Source organism: Salvelinus sp. IW2-2015, linkage group LG2, assembly GCF_002910315.2.
Source record: "Salvelinus sp. IW2-2015 linkage group LG2, ASM291031v2, whole genome shotgun sequence".
NCBI lineage: Eukaryota > Metazoa > Chordata > Actinopteri > Salmoniformes > Salmonidae > Salvelinus > Salvelinus sp. IW2-2015.
The window spans coordinates 27,186,164-27,201,639 of NC_036839.1; the positions used below are offsets into that span (position 1 = coordinate 27,186,164).

Here is a 15,476-nt window from a genome sequence, read left to right on the forward strand (position 1 = left end):
TCGTTGGCGTTTGTCTGACCTCCCGTCTGTTTAGGTTTCTCTGTCTCCGTAACTGAAACCTTGTCTTCTTCTGTGGGTGCTCACACCACAACCTGACACAGAGGGAGACGTCCCCATGACGTCAACCTTCGTTGGCATTGTCTGACCTCACATTCTGTTTAGGTTTCTCTGTCTCCATAACAGGAACCGTGTCTTCTTCTGTGGTGCTCACACCATCACCTGAACCAGATGGAGACGTTGCCATGACGTCAAGCTTTGGTGTGTCTGCCCTCCGTCTGTTTAGGTTTCTCTGTCTCCGTAACTGAAACCTTGTCTTCTTCTGTGGTGCTCACACCACCACCTGACACAGATGGAGACGTCACCATGATGTCAACCTTCTTTGGCGTTGTCTGACCTCCCGTCTGTTTAGGTTTCTCTGTCTCCGTAACTGAAACATTGTCTTCTTCTGTGGTACTCTCCACGGAGGAGGCTGGGGAGGGCCTAACGGGCCTGCCGATCCTGTCCTTGGCAACTCCAGTCAGTTGGTAGACGTCTTCAGCATCCACCTCCTCGTATGCCTCCTGGTGCACCAGGAACTTGTCCTTCACCTTCTCCCTGAGCTCCTGCAGCTCCCGCTCCTCCTCCATGCTCAGGGGCCTGTCCTCCATCTCCAGCCGGCGAATCTGCCTCTCATAGGCAGCCATCTCAGCATCTGTCTCGGGTCCGTTGTCTCCTAGCTTCTCCTCCTCTTCCAGGGTAACCGTCACTGTAGGAGTTACAAAGGACTCGGCTGACTTCAGAGCTGAAGCTGGCTTGTCTTTTTGGTTTTCCATGGAAACATTTTCATGGCTGATCTTTTTGTTGTCTTTTTCCTCTGAAGCTGAATCCTTCTGTCCCATTTGTTTGGTTTCTTCTTTTTCTTTGGAACCGGCGCTCTCAGCTAACTGACTGGTTTTCTCGTCTTCGGCTAGTTTGTCTCTGGCGTCGATTTTCAGTTTCTCCTCCGCCATCTTTTCCTCCAGAGCCATAGGGGTAAAGCGCTGGGGCGGGGAGTCAATGGGACTATGGAGGTCAGCAGGGGAAGGCATGGGCCCTGAGTACTCACTGAACACACAGTAACCCAACTCCTCCAGCTGGCTCTCACTCTTGGCGAGACTCTGGTTCTGACTCTGGTCCCCCAGAACCAGGTTAGCCAGGGAGTCGCTGCCAAGGCCTTGGGCGTCCGCAGGTACAGACTTCCTCCTCATGATCTCAGGGTCAGTGTTCTCAGAAGCCAGTCTAGACCTGCTGCCCGCAAGGTCCAGCATTTCAGGTAGATCAGGAGCCATGACTGTCCCATTTTTGTAGTAGTATTTGGGTGGGAAGGGAGATTCTGGGGACTCTGACCCCTGGGGGCTGGTCTTTTCACCGGGGGTCTCTGTTGCTGTGTTGTGGGGAGGAGACGAGGAGTCGGACGTGACTGAGGCTGCTGTCTCCAGGATCAGGGGAGGGAAGGGTGGTGGCTCCTTCTCCACAGACGGGGTGGTGACTGGGAGATAGTTGGCAGACTCCTCCAGACTGCCGCTGGTAAAACACATGATATCCGTGGCCAGTGGGGAGAAGTTTCTAGGTCGCCCATGACCACTGGGATCCATCGATCCAATTGTAATGTTGAGAGAGTAGCTTCTTTGATCCAGGGCCAGTTTCCCAGGAGACAGCCTACATTCGTTACTCCTGTCCAGTGCCGGTAAGGTCTCCTTTTGATCTCCCATCGAACTCTTCTTGGTGTCTGATTTCTCCTCCACTGACTGTGTTTGTGCTAGCATGCTATAGTTGATCTCAAGGGGTGACGGAACTGTTGGGGAACTGCTCCCTAAGACCTTCTTCTCTTCTCCTGCAGTGCTCAGTTCATAATAACCTTCTGCTTGAACCCCCTTGGATCCCTCGTCTGGCTTCAGGGCCGAAGTCTCGAAATAAGCTGACATGCCCGATTTGTCTTTGTTAGAGTCAGATGGGACACCTTGTCCTTGACCTCGGTCTCCAGCTGTAGTGAACCCAGACCCTGAATCCGTTGTGAGGTTACTGGACTCAAAAACTTCCACTGACGGCTGCTTCTCTGAGACTGTTTTAGGTTCATCCAGTATAGACATTTTGCTAAGCTCTTTGGCTTGGCTCTGGCTGTTTGAAGGTAAAGGGGACAGAGAAGGGGAAGGGGAAGCCATGTCCGTTTTGGGGATCAGGGGTGCTGCTACGTGGACCCCGCTGAGGAAAGCTGGACTCTCTTGTTCAGTGAATTCTGGGCTGAGGGATCCACTCCTCTCGCTGTCTGGTTTGTCCGTGTCCATCTTCAAGGCTGTAAGTTAAATCTTTAGTAGTTTGTTTGGTTTTGCTTCAACATTCAGCTATTAAAGGTAGGATACTTTGTTTTAGGTCAGCCATTTTAACCAGGGCCAGCCATACTATCACAGACACAGGCAAAGCTCTGCTCCAGACTCAAAGCCTGTTTTCACTTACTGTAGCACAATACAAAGATCATCGCGCATCACTGAGGCAGGACAGGAGCATGAGGCGGAACCCATGAGGCGGAACCCACTCACTGATGGACGGAACAATGGCATGGAACGTGACGGAACGTTATGGAACCGGAATGACGGAACCGGAATGTGCAGGCAGCCATGGCGTTGATGGATGAGAAGAACCAAGCAATGAGAAATGGAATTGACGACTTTACATATCTAATAAAGGGTCAAATAATAGCCTTTCTGTCATTATTTCCAGGCTTTATGGAGAAATCCTAAAGATTTTTATTTAGCTAAATGTCTGCTTTACACCCTGATTTTTGATTACATATTAAACTATTACCTTTGAGGACAATGTACAATCATCTATCATCAAATTTTGATAGAATAAGTTGTATAAGTTCTAATTTTATTTCAAGTCGTTAGTATAAGGTTTTTAAGATCAACTAAGACATAAATATATTTCAACAATAGGAAAAATGACAGAATAACACTATTGACACAATATCTAAAAGATGAAAACCAGTGAAATGGCAATAAAAACACTTGATATTGATATTATTACGAAACACAGCTGAATCCAATAGAGAAGGAGTGATTTACATGCTATATAAATGAGGCATTTTAATGGCAAACATCACTGGCAGAAAGCCACTGAGCAATGGGTTAACACCAATGAGACATCAATACATCGGTAAGTAGCATCAGAGAAGGGAAAGCTTGGTTGGGAGGATCGGCGACATTTCATTAATACACAGACACGAAAAGCCCGGCCTCAAAAATTGCAGCTAAAAACTGAAAACAAAAGCAAAGAGAAAGCAAAAAGGAGTAATCAGGAAGAAAGTTTTAAAATATGGCTCCTAGCTTTCACCTGTGTTGCCTTGCAGCCTTTAGCAGAGCGTAGCGGGGGTGGTATTCCCTTAAAGCCTAAATTATATTATTGTCTACATACAATACAATAACATGCAGCCTGGGAGAGGAGAGAGAGGACAGACAGACACACCTTCCTCAGGACTCTCCTCCTCCCCCTCAGCCTCTGCCACCTCCTCCTCCTTCTCCTCCACCCTCCCGTTAGGGCCTTCTGGGGCGGCACTAGCTGCCTCTGCCTCCACGAGTGGCACAGTATGGGCCTCGCCTATGGCCTCTGCCTGCTCTAAGGGCTCGGCTGGGGGGCTGTCCAGCTCAGGCTCATCCCCACTCCACAGCTCCTCAAGAGCTGCCGCGATTTCTGCTGCTGCCCCTTCCATCTCCTCCTCCTCCAACATCAACACCTCTTCCTCTTCCTCCTCCTCCTCGAATGTGTCTGTAAGAGCCTCGACGGTCTCTACTTTGTATAAAAGAAGTAGACATCAAGACTACGGGTTGGCAACACAGACTTGGGTTACATAGCTACAAATCGGTGGGACACTTTCAGCTCTGTAAACTGTACTGTATACTGTATAGAATCTATTGTAGACAGAGATAGATGCACTGGTCACAGATGTTGTAGCGTATGAGTGAGTGACATTTCTCCCCCGGTCATGTGGTTTGTTTGGGTTTGGACTGTATGGGATGTTTTGGATCATAGAGTTTAAGCATGCAGAGGCTTTTCTATATATTAAAGATATAAAATCATTCTGAAAGAAAGATAGATACTGGTCCAGTACAATGTTGAATATTCTTGTAGTTTTATTGAGTGCAATTGTGTCAGCGTAAACCCAAAGGTCTTCGTCAGGCTATAAAAGAACCCTCACCTCTGTCTGTAAAATCTGCTGTGGATCGATGTTATCAAAATGCACACAATGGCCATAGTTTGTCTCTCTCTGTCACACACGCACCATGCCGACACACCCATCAGGCTATTTCCATTCAGACATACCTTTATCAGTAAGAAAATGCATGCGTGATACACCATAACAGTCTTTTGCAAGCAAAGTTGTGTACTGTAGCTATACAGTACATTCTACATTAAGTGGACTTGGCCTTCCCATTGTCAATTGAGAGAAGAGCCACAGAAATATATCAGAAATCCTACTCTCACCGCATCCAAGTTCTGTAATCATAACCTGAGTTGATCCGTCAGTCAGCATGTGAGGGATTGTGGGGTGTGGGCACTATGTTCCAAAAGGGTTCTTCGGCTGTCCCCATAAGAACACCGTTTTATTTCCAGTTAAAACACGTTTTGATTTCAGGTAGAACCTTTTTTGGTTCCATGTAGAACCCTCCGTGGAAAGGGTTCTACAAGGAACCAAAAAAGGTTCTACCTGGAACCAAAATGGGTTCTTCAAAGGATTCTCCTATGGCCACAGCCAAAAAAAACTTTCACGTTCTAGATAGTATAGTGTATGCAGAGACGGAGACAGACAGTGGCTCCAAGGAGAACATGTCCTTTATCACTGTTCTAGGATCAGCCCTGGATCAGTAATCAATCCTCCAAACCCAAACCATTAGAAGATACGAAACAGATCCCCAACAAGCATATCCTCACATCCTCTCTATGTGATCAGCACACACACCTAAAGTTCGATAATTCTATTGCGTCTCCCTAATCCATTCCATGTGGATTAAGGGGCTACAGTATACAGCGCTGCAGTACTGTTCTGCATGCGGAGGATGCTCTGCACAGTGATGTGTGATTGATTTCTTTAACTCTGGGCCGGGGGTGCCTCTGCTCCTAACTCCTAAGCTGTCATGTTGACTATGAGGTGCGAATTCAGATTCTGAAATCCTGCTTAGAGGCAGAAAGATGCTGCTCAACCCAACAGGCTTTATGCGGCAGCGTTACGCTTGCCGTCGCCATGCGGCACGGTGCTCAGGGTTTTATATTACACCAGGCGGCTGGGCTGCTGTGTGTCTGTGTGTGTGTGTGTGTGTGTGTGTGTGTGTGTGTGTGTGTGTGTGTGTGTGTGTGTGGTGTGTGGTGGTGTGTGTGTGTTGTGTGTGTGTGTGTGTGTGTGTGTGTGTGTGTGTGTGTGTGTGTGGAGCAGGGCAGTGACTGGATGTGGCAGCAGTGTACAGCCTGCTGGGTCACATCACAGCAGGGGCACTCTCTGCACAGGGAGAGGAGAGAGAGGAGGACTGATGCCTTATGCCGTCCGCACGCTTCTCAGCCCAAACAGTTTGGAACAGTTAGTGCATACAGTATATTGTGATGACATTGTGTGACGTTTTTGTTCGTTTTGAACTTTGGCAAGAGTTTTTATGGCTGTTCGGGCACACACAATATTTTCTTGAGGCAAGCCTGTCGGTAGCCGAAGACTACGCCCCCTTGTTGGCGATTTGGCCAATAGTAGGGTTTCTTCAATGAAGTGCCTATTGTCATTCGGCCTCATACATTTTTTCACTTGAGAAATACTGCACCAAACATCCTAGACAGATGCAAAATTGCGCGACTAAGCTCTTCATGGCAAAAACGTCAAACCTCTAAGAAATCTGTCATTAATTATCTTAGATTAATTGTATTTTTAAGAAGTGCATACTGGCTATGGTGTCTCAAAATGGACAAACAGTACTAATGCCGCTTTTTATTCGTTTTTCAAGCGAAAGTCTTTTAAGGGAGTATGCGAGCACACTCGTTCGGTTCAGCTAGCTGAGCTCGGCTAGGCACTAGCCAAACTGAAGCATGCTGACGCCTTTATACAGTCTGCAAGCTGGAGACATAGAGGCGTTGTTTCTCTATAATAATACTAGCCACCTAGCAATTTTATGAAGTTGCCTTTAGCTAGCCCACATAGGTTCCCAATCTCCCAACTAGCCATTTCATGCTATCAATCAAGTTTTTATTTTACTAGGCAAGCCAGTTAAGAACAAATTCTTATTTTACAATGATGGCCTACCCCGGCCAAAGCCTCCCCTAACCCGGACGACGCTGGGCCAATTGTGCACCACTCTATGGGACTCCCGATCACAGCCAGTTGTGATACAACCCGGGATTGAACCAGGGTCTGTAGTGACGCCTCTAGCACTAAGATGCTGTGCCTTTGACCGCTGCGCCACTCGGGAGCCCCAAGTTAGTGTTGCTAACTTGTCTAACTATCTTAGCTAGGATGCCTGTTGGCAAACTTTATAAAAGCAAGCAATAGCTAAATGTAATGAATAAGTCTCACATTCCTTTTAATCTTTTACCCAGATTTTAGCAGATGCAGAGAAGCATATTTAGTTTCTTAAAAAAAAAACTGCAGTCAGGAGGATACAGATAGCTCAAGAGATATGCTTGGATATGCAGAAAAATATACATATTTTTTACATAGAATTAAGCATATTAATTATGGCTCTATATTGCAAAAAGCTGTTTCAGGTGTTTGAAAAGTGTAAAATTGCAGGGGACCAAGCCACCTCCCGGATCACCCCCTCAGACGTTTGCGGTACATGGAGCCCCTTCATCCAGCCTACTACAGAAAACATTAACTTCAGCCTTGATGAGGTGCTAAGTAAGGACTTGTCTTTGTCGACTAATACTATAAGCCTTTTGAAGTTGTGAGAGAGCGTATTAAGAGTGTGTGTGCTGTGTGTCCTCTGAGAGCATGTGTGTGTATTTGCAGTGCAGTGTGTATGTGTTGAGCTGAACATCGTCCTGTGGATCCGGTGATCTACAACGTGTGTGTGTGTGTGTGTGTGTGTGTGTGTGTGTGTGTGTGTGTGGTGTGTGTGTGTGTGTGTGTGTGTGTGTGTGTGTGTGTGTGTGTGTGTGTGTGTGTATGAGCGGGTGGTGGGACACATGAGAAGGGAGGGCTCAGGGATGAGTTTGTCTTTGAGGGAGCGATGACAGACAGAGACATAACACATGGCATGAAGATGTCACAGACCGGCAGAGAGGAAAACATGTGCATGGAACAAGTCTTAGTTCATGCACAACACTCCTCTGTATATTGCTGCAAGCCATTTGGACCACAGCAAGTCCTGCACCTGCATGCCACTCTGTTTACATGATTTGCATATAGCATTTTTTTTTTACCTGTATGCATAAACATTTTATGATATGCATCCTTGCAAGTATGCACATGTAGGTTTAAGAATTTTCTCAGCCAAATTTGTGTTCAAATTAAAAATGAAATCAGTTAGGTTTATATTCATCGGATCACTTTGATAAGTGACAGGATGCTTCCGGAGGCAAAGTCGACTACAGGGAACAAATGGCTTTGATTGAGATAAATCACAACAAACTAGATCATCTAAACATCACAAAACATGAAAGTGCTCAGATTCTTTGAACTAATTGACACCACAGGGACACAAACAAACACACGGACGGACGGACGGAAAGACGGAGGTTATTGGTCGAACCACAGAAAAGGGGGATCGGGGGTAAAAGAGAGGGAGAAAGAGGAAGGTAGGAGGAAGAAGGGAAGATAGAAAGGAAGAATGGCGTACGTAGAGGAACCATGCGCGGTTCACCTTGGATCTGTCTAAAGGCAGAGGCTGGCACTGAGGGCCGAGAGGAGACCGAGCGATCCCACTCAGGGCTGAACAAGGGGTGATCATAGTATTCCTCGTCAGAGTGGTAGGGGTCATCCTCGGGCATAGACACAGAGATGGAGGGGGCGAGGAACTTGCACCTCTCCCGAGAATTTTGGAAGTGGTGGAGAGGGCAGGCCTCCTCCTCCTCATCCCCTACATCTACAAACAACAGACACACAGGAGAAGAACGTACTGCAGGGGAAATCTGGACACACAAAGAGAGAGAGACAGACAGGGAGAGGGAGAGGGAAAGACACACAGAGAAACAGACAGGGAGGGAAAGAAATTGAGGAAGGGGGAGGGAGGTAGAGGGACAAACAACAGACACACAGGAGAAGAACGTACTGCAGGGGAAATCTGGACACACACAGAGAAACACACAGGGAGGTAGGGAGGGAGGGAGAAGGGGGTATAGAGGGACTTAGTGTTGGGGAGAAAGAGAGAGACTGTGGGGAGCGAGGAAGAGAAAAGTAGTCAGATCGATACCAAACGACGAAAAAAAGACTGAGAGACACCACCGAAAACTAAAAGACAAAGGTGAAAGAGAGGAGAGAGCAGAGACAGAGAGAGAGAGAGACGAGAGAGAGAGACGAGAGAGAGAGAGAGAGAGAGAGAAGAGAGTGAGAGAGAGAGAGAGAGAGAGAGAGAGAGAGACGAGAGAGAGAAGAGAGAGAGAGAGAGAGAGAACGAGAGAGAGAGAGAAAAAAAAGAAGAAGAAGGGAAAAAAAAAAAGAAAGAAAAACAGAGAGGGAAGACACACAAGAGAAACAGAACAGGGAGGAAAGAACTTGAGGAAAGGGGGGAGGTAGAATGGACAAACAACAGACCACACAGAGAGACAGCAACGTACTGCAAGGGGAAAATCTGGACCCAGCACATCAGAGAAACACACAGGGATGGTAGGGAGGGAGGTGGAGAAGGGGTATACAGAAGGACCCTTAGTGTTGGGGAGAAAGAGAGAGACTGTGGGTGAGCGGAAGGAAAGAGAAGAGTAGTAGAGATCAAAGAGGAAAAAATTTCGAGAGAACAAGGGAAAACTAAGACAAAGGGTGAAAGAGAGAGAGAGAGAGAAGAGAGAGAGAGAGAGTAGAGAGAGAGAGAAGAGAGAGAGAGCAGAGAAGAGAGAGAAGAGAGAGAGGAGAGAGAGAGAAGAGAAGAGAGAGAGAGAGAGAGAGAGAGAAGAGAGAGAGAAAAGAGAGAGAGAGAGAGAGAGAGAGAGAGAAAGAGAGAGAGAGAGAGAGAGAAGAGAGAAGAGAGAGAGCAGAGAGACAGAGAGAGAGAGAGAGAGAGGAGAGAGAGGAGAAGAGAGGAGAGAGAGAGAGAGAGAGAGAGAAGAGAGAGAGAGAGAGAGAGGAGAGAAGAGAGAGATGAGAAGAGAGAGAGAGAGAGAGAGAGAGAAGAAGAGAGCAAGAGGAGAGAGAGAAGAGAGAGAGAGAGAGAGAGAGAGAGAGAGCAGAGAGAGAGGAGAGAGAAGTAGAGAGGAGAAGAGAGAGACGAGAGAGAGAGAGGAGAGATAGAAGAAGAGAAAGAAGCAACAAGACAAAGACACAAGGACAGTGACCAGCAACTGAAAGTGACTGAGTTTGGGGTCTGCCATAATCAGAGAGAAGATGGGACCACATAGTCAGAACAATTTAACAGGGACCGTGATGTAAAGCAATGTAACAATGACATCCATTGAAAGCTAGTGTTATTGGGCCGACTGCTGCAGTGCTGATGAGCAAAGTGTTGTATTGCTGCCAGTGGGCCGACAACTTTGCTTGCTGGCTGAGGTATTTACTCACTGCCCAGTGGTGCCAAGGTGTTCTTTTATAAACATACTTCAATTTCTATAGGAATTGATAAAGATATTTAAATATAAGGGAGATTGCTACATAATAAGGTAGGAACAGAGGGAGTTTCCATTTTCTGAACATCAGGAAGCTATGTAGCTAACATGTAAATTCAACCACCAGTCTGTCTGAGCATGGCTGGCTCCTCCCACAATCTCTGTCATAGGTCACATGGTCCACTGCAGTCAGACTTGACTAAACAAACACAGATCAGGTCAGGCACGATCAGAAACAAACCAGGAAGACAAACAAGCATGGGCAGAGAACAAGAAAAAACTAACAAGAAGACATGCTTAAACACAGGACAGAAGAATAAAGACAAATACACATAAGTGGAAACAAGAGAGGTTAGGAAGGCAAACAGACTACCAGAGTTATATCTGCAAGGACAGGAGGGGAGGATGATGAAAGTCAAGGGAGAGGAAGGATGCCGGTGGGGGGTGAGGAAGAATGAGGATGGGTGAGGTCATGCGAAGGTCATGCACTGGCATTCAGAGACGACTGGTCAGGGAAGGGGGGAGGATGAAGGAGTATGGGCTTGTGGATGGAGGGATGGAGGTAAAGAAGTGATGAAGGTGAAAGCTTTTCTAAATCCGGGGTAAAAAAGGAAAATGAGAAGGGAGAGGACTTCTGTTCAAAGAAAATGAATGTCTAAGAAACACTTCCTGTGTTTGGTGTCCTGTTTCTGTCTAACCATATGACCCAGGTAGGGAGCCTCTGTGATTGGTTCTTCTGAAGGTGACATATACAGTATCCTCCAATGGGGCAGAGGAATGGGGTTCCAACTCGTCTCAGCACGGTCAAATACAACTCCACTTCACATTCACTCATGATGATAACACATCTCTCTCTCTCATCACTCTCTCAGGACCTTACCTTGATCCAGGGGTCCGAAGCAGTGTTCAGCAGCAGGTGAGGGAGGAGGGGAGGGAGGCAGGTTCGCCGTGTCTTCAACTACAGAAAACCAGACAGAGGGAGACAATGTATAGGGAGTGACGTTTGGAAACAGCTAGTGTGTGTGCATCTGTGCATGTGTGCGTCGAGGTAGTAACTGATAAAGCCTGGAGTGTCTCTCTCTCTCTCTCTCTCTCTCTCTCTCTCTCTCTCTCTCTCTCTCTCTCTCTCTCAATTCCTTTCTCTGACCTCCGAGATTCCTCCGGTTCACAAGCTCCCTCGATGGAATCACCCTATCTAATTTCCGTTTCTGTCACGCACGTACTTGCTTTGCCTAGCCACTGTTCCGTCCATAATTCGACAGTCCCTAAGCCGCCGTCGCTTGAACCTACTCTCGGTGGCCTATGTTTCTCGCGCACATTGCGCTGGGCAGTAGTTTACTGTTCTTCATTCTGCTTCCGCACTCACGTACAATCGTACTCTCGTGATCATTCTATCCCGAACTAACTATACCATCGCGTATCTTCTATTGTATGGCCATTTACTGCCGTCCTCTAAAATGTAACACGCCTCTGGCCCTTCGCAACCGCCATTAGTCGACTCAGACTCATTATCACTGGTTCTGATGATACAGTGGTTTACGAGTTCGCTTTAAGCTCTCGCGTATCCGCACTGATGCAACATAACCTGCGAGAGAATTGCGCGCGACATAATGTAGAGCGCTCTACCATCAATCTAAGGTAACGGGATCCACCGGTGGGCCAAGCCCCCTCGCATGCATCGGTTTTCATATTCGCGTGCGCCCAACGTGGTATTCATCTAACAGGTATACGCCGAATCGCCTCGAGTCTATACTAAGCTCCGGACCTAGCACTTGGGTTATGCGATTCGCGATCACCAACGTTCCCTACAACACAGCTAGGCATTTTGATTACGGCATCGAGGCATCGCCGACGTATTTCCTAGCCTGACGGAGCACCTCTTCAGTTGTTGCTCGCATCTCCTCGATAAATCAGATGCGTCGCGGTCCTACTAGTTTCATTCTCACAATCCACTACCGACCTGACCCTTGTAAGTCTTTGCTTTATACGCATATCACAACGATGATCATGTCCCCTCTCATCATCTCCCACACAAATGAAGATTCCTTCACCGCTCACCTCGTGCTACCGCTCAGACTATCTGTTCACTATCCCTTAAACCAATCTCCACCCTGGCCTGTTCTCGATCGTTATGTGTGCCCTCGCTGATACGCAGCCTCTCTCGATGCACATTCGTCTCACCTCTACTCGTGGACGCGTACTAAAGTATCACGTTTATACCCTTATGGCATCCCCTCCTTACTAGTGCCAACACTCTTTCAGTAGTCCGACTCCTTGCCTGCCGCTTCGCTTTTTTTATACAGGCATCCCAGTATACGATACTCCCACCAACTGTCCTCCCCTCCAGTAGATTGGAAGAATATTCCAACCTCTGATAACTCATGGCAAATCTTCTCGAGCGACATCTCTTGTAAAATGCGGCATGACCGACGCTTCATTCCCCACCGTTATGCAGCACTCTAGCCCCGCTTCGCATACCTACCGCAAAGACGCGCCTGATGAGTTCACATAGAAGACGATACCCATCTTTCTGGTTCCTGCATCCTTGCGCGGGTGGCCTACTCGACTATCACGATATATCCTACAAAGCCATGTGACCGTTAGTCGAACCTCACAGACCCTGTAACCTCCCGAATATCATTAGCAGTCAGTACTGCCCAGGATGCAGTCATGCACAGTCATCTCGCATCCTCCTCCTCGATCCTTACTTCTCATATGCGCACCGATCGTCCGAGAAATATTGTGTGAGCGCAGGCCGGCTCCTCATCAAGACCGTCATTGGCCAGCGCAATCACCATATCCTAAGCTCCACTACCCAGTATCTTATCCGGCTTGTCCTTCGACGTGCTGACGCCCGACCCCTACTGATATATTATCAACCATCTTGTCACCACCCTTGTATGCCCATTGACCGTCTGGCAGGCCTTCACTGTAATCTTATAAGCCAGGATCACGAGCTTATACACAGTCTATATCTCTCTCTCTCTCCGATCACTTGGCTGGGTACGGCGCGTGGATATTCACTAATAGTGCCATATGTATTAGTCACGCCGTTTCCCAATCAGGCGCCTCTATACTGATCGCTTTACCATCTCAATGCCATTGATCGTCGATCCACTGCCTTGTCTATTCCTCGACCTAATACTCCGTACTCAGCGGAACCACATCGTAGTTCCTTGGCCCAGCTCTTAATAATCGGAACATGATACCATCTCGTTCACACTGTATCCATATGTTTCAAGTCCATCATCACACTGTTCAAGAAATGAATGGTCTAGAGAACACTCCTCCTGTGTTTGTCTGTCCTGTTTCTGTCTAACAATAATGACCCAGGTAGGGAGCCTCTGTGATTGGTTCTTCTGAAGGTGACATATACAGTATCCTCCAATGGGGCAGAGGAATGGGGTTCCAACTCGTCTCAGCACGGTCAAATACAACTCCACTTCACATTCACTCATGATGATAACACATCTCTCTCTCTCATCACTCTCTCAGGACCTTACCTTGATCCAGGGGTCCGAAGCAGTGTTCAGCAGCAGGTGAGGGAGGAGGGGAGGGAGCAGGTTCGCCGTGTCTTCAACTACAGAAAACCAGACAGAGGAGGACAATGTATAGGGAGTGACGTTTGGAAACAGCTAGTGTGTGTGCATCTGTGCATGTGTGCGTCGAGGTAGTAACTGATAAAGCCTGGAGTGTTCTCTCTCTCTCTCTCTCTCTCTCTCTCTCTCTCTCTCTCTCTCTCTCTCTCTCTCACACACTCTCTCTCACACTCTCTCTCACACTCTCTCTATATACTGCCAGAGCCCTGCAAAATGACCTCCAGCAGGCCACAAATGTGCATGTGTCAGCATATGGTCTCACAAGGGGTCTGAGGATCTCATCTCGTACCTAATGGCAGTCAGGCTACCTCTGGCGAGCACATGGAGGGCTGTGCGGCCCCACAAAGAAATGCCACCCCACACCATGACTGACCCACCGCCAAACGGTCATGCTGGAGGATGTTGCAGGCAGCAGAACGTTCTCCACGGCATCTCCAGACTCTGTCCCGTCTGTCACATGTGCTCATGTGCTCAGTGTGAACCTGCTTTCATCTGTGAAGAGCACAGGGCGCCAGTGGCAAATTTGCCAATCTTGGTGTTCTCTGGCCAATGCCAAACGTCCTGCACGGTGTTGGGCTGTAAGCACAACCCCCACCTGTGGACGTCGGGCCCTCATACCACCCTCATGGAGTCTGTTTCTGACCGTTTGAGCAGACACATGCACATTTGTGGCCTGCTGGAGGTCATTTTGCAGGGCTCTGGCAGTGCTCCTCCTTGCACAAAGCGGAGGTAGCGGTCCTGCTGCTGGGTTGTTGCCCTCCTACGGCCTCCTCCACGTCTCCTGATGTACTGGCCTGTCTCCCGGTAGCGCCTCCATGCTCTGGACACTACGCTGACAGACCCAGCAAACCTTCTTGGCACAGCTCGCATTGAGTGCCATCCTGGATGAGCTGCACTACCTGAGCCACTTGTGTGGGTTGTAGACTCCGTCTCATGCTACCACTAGAGTGAAAGCACCGCCAGCATTCAAAAGTGACCAAAACATCAGCCAGGAAGCATAGGAACTGAGAAGTGGTCTGTGGTCACACCTGCAGAACCACTCCTTTTTATTGGGGGTGTCTTGCTAATTGCCTATCATTTCCACCTTTTGTCTATTCCATTTGCACAACAGCATGTGAAATTTATTGTCAATCAGTGTTGCTTTCCTAAGTGGACAGTTTGATTTCACAGAAGTGTGATTGACTTGGAGTTACATTGTGTTGTTTAAGTGTTCCTTTATTTTTTTGAGCAGTGTATATATATATCACTCTCTCTCTCTGGTTAATCCTTTAAAGCTCCTCTGAAAGTCACTGTAAATAGTAAAGATGTGAATAAATACTATAATGGCTGTTTTTTGCTGAGTAATTCCTCCAATGAGCATTATCTGCTGGAAATGTGATGAACTGTAATAGTAAATTAGCTAACAGTAGTAATACAAGTACATTACAGGCATCCTTATAACAGACAGCCATTTAAAGCAATTCAGAATTTTTTAAAACAGCATAGTCTGTCTCTTCAGTGACGTCAAGGCTGGCTACACACTAACCCTCCATAGATGTATGATGCCATAGATGTGCTGACAGACAGACGTCGCATCCCGGGATAGAGAGAGGCTACTACATGTTGAGGGTCAGTGTTCTATGTGGCCTCCAGAGGGCTGATCTGGGATATACTCTGCCTTGGGCTTACTCCCCCGCACTACCACCATGGTAGATCTACTCTGACAGCTGTCCGGACTGACACGGCTCTCTAACCCCTACACGCATACCACCAACAGCACCATTTCTGTCCACTGACATCGGCCAAAAAGACCTCTTTTTTTCACACTCAGAATCGCATGCTTCCTCTGGAGGGGTGGGAAGGCCGGGACATGTCAAAGTGTGTGTGTGTGTGTGTGTGTGTGTGTGGTGTGTGTGTGTGTGTGTGTGTGTGTGTGTGTGTGTGTGGTGTGTGTGTGTGTGTGTGGTTGTGTACCTGAGGGCAGTCTTGTCTCCTGTTCTCCCTTCAGTACTGCCACTGCCTCGGCTGTCACCTCCTGCACGATCCGCGCAGATACTTGCTCTGTGACACCCACACACAGGAACGCAACACACACACACACACACACACACACACACACACACACACACACACACACACACACACACCACACACACA

At 47.8% G+C, this 15,476-nt stretch overlaps 1 protein-coding gene across 1 annotated transcript in view; it reads right to left on the bottom strand.

Moving 5' to 3' along the window:
• map2 (microtubule-associated protein 2) overlaps positions 1 to 15,476 on the bottom strand; it is a 188,943-nt gene that overhangs the window by 29,259 nt on the left and 144,208 nt on the right. Inside the window, 5 exon segments of the mRNA XM_070448178.1 lie at positions 242 to 2,311; positions 3,481 to 3,804; positions 7,851 to 8,072; positions 10,622 to 10,699; positions 15,294 to 15,380. Coding sequence (XP_070304279.1) covers positions 242 to 2,311; positions 3,481 to 3,804; positions 7,851 to 8,072; positions 10,622 to 10,699; positions 15,294 to 15,380 — 2,781 coding nt within the window.